General features: G+C 52.4%; 1 protein-coding gene across 1 annotated transcript; it reads right to left on the bottom strand.

The window, feature by feature from the left end:
• Nucleotides 1–202: 202 nt before the first annotated feature.
• LOC138370149 (uncharacterized) lies at nt 203–1,897 on the bottom strand. The gene has a single exon (XM_069334140.1). The coding sequence runs from the start codon at nt 1,895–1,897 to the stop codon at nt 203–205; it is 1,695 nt and encodes a 564-aa protein (XP_069190241.1).
• Between the last annotated feature and the right edge of the window lie 1,641 nt (nt 1,898–3,538).

Genomic DNA, 3,538 nt, shown 5'->3' on the forward strand with positions numbered 1-3,538 from the left:
GAGTTTCAGGCCGACAGAATGACGCCTCTCAAATCCTTGTCTGTGACTCATGAATTATATATATATATATATATATATATATATATATATATATATATATATATATATATATATATATATATATATATATATATATAACAAGACTAAACAAAACACCTTTGCGGTCTTACAACTGCAACATGGTGAGTGTTCCAGGATAGTGTCACTGCAACATGGTGAGTGTTCCAGGATAGTGTCCCTGCAACATGGTGAGTGTTCCAGGATATTGTTCCTGCAACATGGTGAGTGTTCCAGGATATTGCCACTGCACCATGGTGAGTGTTCCAGGATAGTGCCCCTGCAACATGGTGAGTGTTCCAGGATATTGCCCCTGCAACATGGTGAGTGTTCCAGGATAGTGCCCCTGCAACATGGTGAGTGTTCCAGGATATTGTCCCTGCAACATGGTGAGTGTTCCAGGATATTGTTCCTGCAACATGGTGAGTGTTCCAGGATATTGCCCCTGCAACATGGTGAGTGTTCCAGGATATTGTCCCTGCAACATGGTGAGTGTTCCAGGATATTGTTCCTGCAACATGGTGAGTGTTCCAGGATATTGCCCCTGCAACATGGTGAGTGTTCCAGGATATTGTCCCTGCAACATGGTGAGTGTTCCAGGATAGTGCCCCTGCAACATGGTGAGTGTTCCAGGATATTGCCCGTGCAACATGGTGAGTGTTCCAGGATATTGTCCCTGCAACATGGTGAGTGTTCCAGGATAGTGCCCCTGCAACATGGTGAGTGTTCCAGGATATTGTCCCTGCAACATGGTGAGTGTTCCAGGATATTGTTCCTGCAACATGGTGAGTGTTCCAGGATATTGCCCCTGCAACATGGTGAGTGTTCCAGGATATTGTCCCTGCAACATGGTGAGTGTTCCAGGATAGTGCCCCTGCACCATGGTGAGTGTTCCAGAATAGTGCCCCTGCACCATAGTGAGTGTTCCAGGATAGTGCCCCTGCACCATGGTGAGTGTTCCAGGATATTGCCCCTGCACCATGGTGAGTGTTCCAGGATAGTCCCCCTGCACCATGGTGAGTGTTCCAGGATAGTGCCCCTGCACCATGGTGAGTGTTCCAGGATATTGTCCCTGCACCATGGTGAGTGTTCCAGGATAGTGCCCCTGCAACATGGTGAGTGTTCCAGGATATTGCCCCTGCAACATGGTGGGTGTTCCAGGATAGTGCCCCTGCAACATGGTGAGTGTTCCAGGATAGTGCCCCTGCACCATGGTGAGTGTTCCAGGATATTGTCCCTGCACCATGGTGAGTGTTCCAGGATATTGTTCCTGCACCATGGTGAGTGTTCCAGGATAGTGCCCCTGCAACATGGTGAGTGTTCCAGGATATTGCCCCTGCACCATGGTGAGTGTTCCAGGATATTGTCCCTGCACCATGGTGAGTGTTCCAGGATATTGTTCCTGCACCATGGTGAGTGTTCCAGGATAGTGCCCCTGCAACATGGTGAGTGTTCCAGGATATTGCCACTGCAACATGGTGAGTGTTCCAGGATATTGTCCCTGCACCATGGTGAGTGTTCCAGGATAGTGCCCCTGCAACATGGTGAGTGTTCCAGGATATTGTCCCTGCACCATGGTGAGTGTTCCAGGATATTGTCCCTGCACCATGGTGAGTGTTCCAGGATAGTGCCCCTGCACCATGGTGAGTGTTCCAGGATAGTGCCACTGCAACATGGTGAGTGTTCCAGGATAGTGCCCCTGCAACATGGTGAGTGTTCCAGGATAGTGCTCCTGCAACATGGTGAGTGTTCCAGGATAATGCCCCTGCACCATGGTGAGTGTTCCAGGATATTGTCCCTGCAACATGGTGAGTGTTCCAGGATAGTGCCCCTGCACCATGGTGAGTGTTCCAGGATATTGCCCCTGCAACATGGTGAGTGTTCCAGGATAGTGCCCTGCAACATGGTGAGTGTTCCAGGATAGTGCCCTGCAACATGGTGAGTGTTCCAGGATAGTGCCCCTGCAACATGGTGAGTGTTCCAGGATATTGCCCCTGCAACATGGTGAGCGTTCCAGGATAGTGCCCCTGCACCATGGTGAGTGTTCCAGGATATTGTCCCTGCACCATGGTGAGTGTTCCAGGATAGTGCCCCTGCACCATGGTGAGCGTTCCAGGATAGTGCCCCTGCACCATGGTGAGTGTTCCAGGATATTGCCCCTGCAACATGGTGAGCGTTCCAGGATAGTGCCCCTGCACCATGGTGAGTGTTCCAGGATATTGTCCCTGCACCATGGTGAGTGTTCCAGGATAGTGCCCCTGCACCATGGTGAGCGTTCCAGGATAGTGCCCCTGCACCATGGTGAGTGTTCCAGGATAGTGCCCCTGCACCATGGTGAGTGTTCCAGGATAGTGCCCCTGCACCATGGTGAGTGTTCCAGGATAGTGCCCCTGCAACATTGTGAGTGTTCCAGGATAGTGCCCCTGCAACATGGTGAGTGTTCCAGGATAGTGCCCCTGCACCATGGTGAGTGTTCCAGGATAGTGCCCCTGCAACATGGTGAGTGTTCCAGGATAGTGCCCCTGCACCATGGTGAGTGTTCCAGGATATTGCCCCTGCACCATGGTGAGTGTTCCAGGATAGTGCCCCTGCACCATGGTGAGTGTTCCAGGATATTGTCCCTGCAACATGGTGAGTGTTCCAGGATATTGTCCCTGCACCATGGTGAGTGTTCCAGGATAGTGCCCCTGCACCATGGTGAGTGTTCCAGGATAGTGCCCCTGCACCATGGTGAGTGTTCCAGGATAGTGCCCCTGCAACATGGTGAGTGTTCCAGGATATTGTTCCTGCACCATGGTGAGTGTTCCAGGATAGTGCCCCTGCACCATGGTGAGTGTTCCAGGATAGTGCCCCTGCACCATGGTGAGTGTTCCAGGATAGTGCCCCTGCACCATGGTGAGTGTTCCAGGATAGTGCCCCTGCACCATGGTGAGTGTTCCAGGATAGTGCCCCTGCAACATGGTGAGTGTTCCAGGATAGTGCCCCTGCAACATGGTGAGTGTTCCAGGATAGTGCCCCTGCACCATGGTGAGTGTTCCAGGATAGTGCCCCTGCACCATGGTGAGTGTTCCAGGATAGTGCCCCTGCACCATGGTGAGTGTTCCAGGATAGTGCCCCTGCACCATGGTGAGTGTTCCAGGATAGTGCCCCTGCAACATGGTGAGTGTTCCAGGATAGTGCCCCTGCACCATGGTGAGTGTTCCAGGATAGTGCCCCTGCACCATGGTGAGTGTTCCAGGATAGTGCCCCTGCACCATGGTGAGTGTTCCAGGATAGTGCCCCTGCACCATGGTGAGTGTTCCAGGATAGTGCCCCTGCACCATGGTGAGTGTTTCCAGGATAGTGCCCCTGCACCATGGTGAGTGTTCCAGGATAGTGCCCCTGCACCATGGTGAGTGTTCCAGGATAGTGCCCCTGCACCATGGTGAGTGTTCCAGGATAGTGCCCCTGCACCATGGTGAGTGTTCCAGGAATAGTGCCC

The sequence above is a fragment of the Procambarus clarkii genome, chromosome 31 (assembly GCF_040958095.1).
Source record: "Procambarus clarkii isolate CNS0578487 chromosome 31, FALCON_Pclarkii_2.0, whole genome shotgun sequence".
Classification (NCBI taxonomy): domain Eukaryota; kingdom Metazoa; phylum Arthropoda; class Malacostraca; order Decapoda; family Cambaridae; genus Procambarus; species Procambarus clarkii.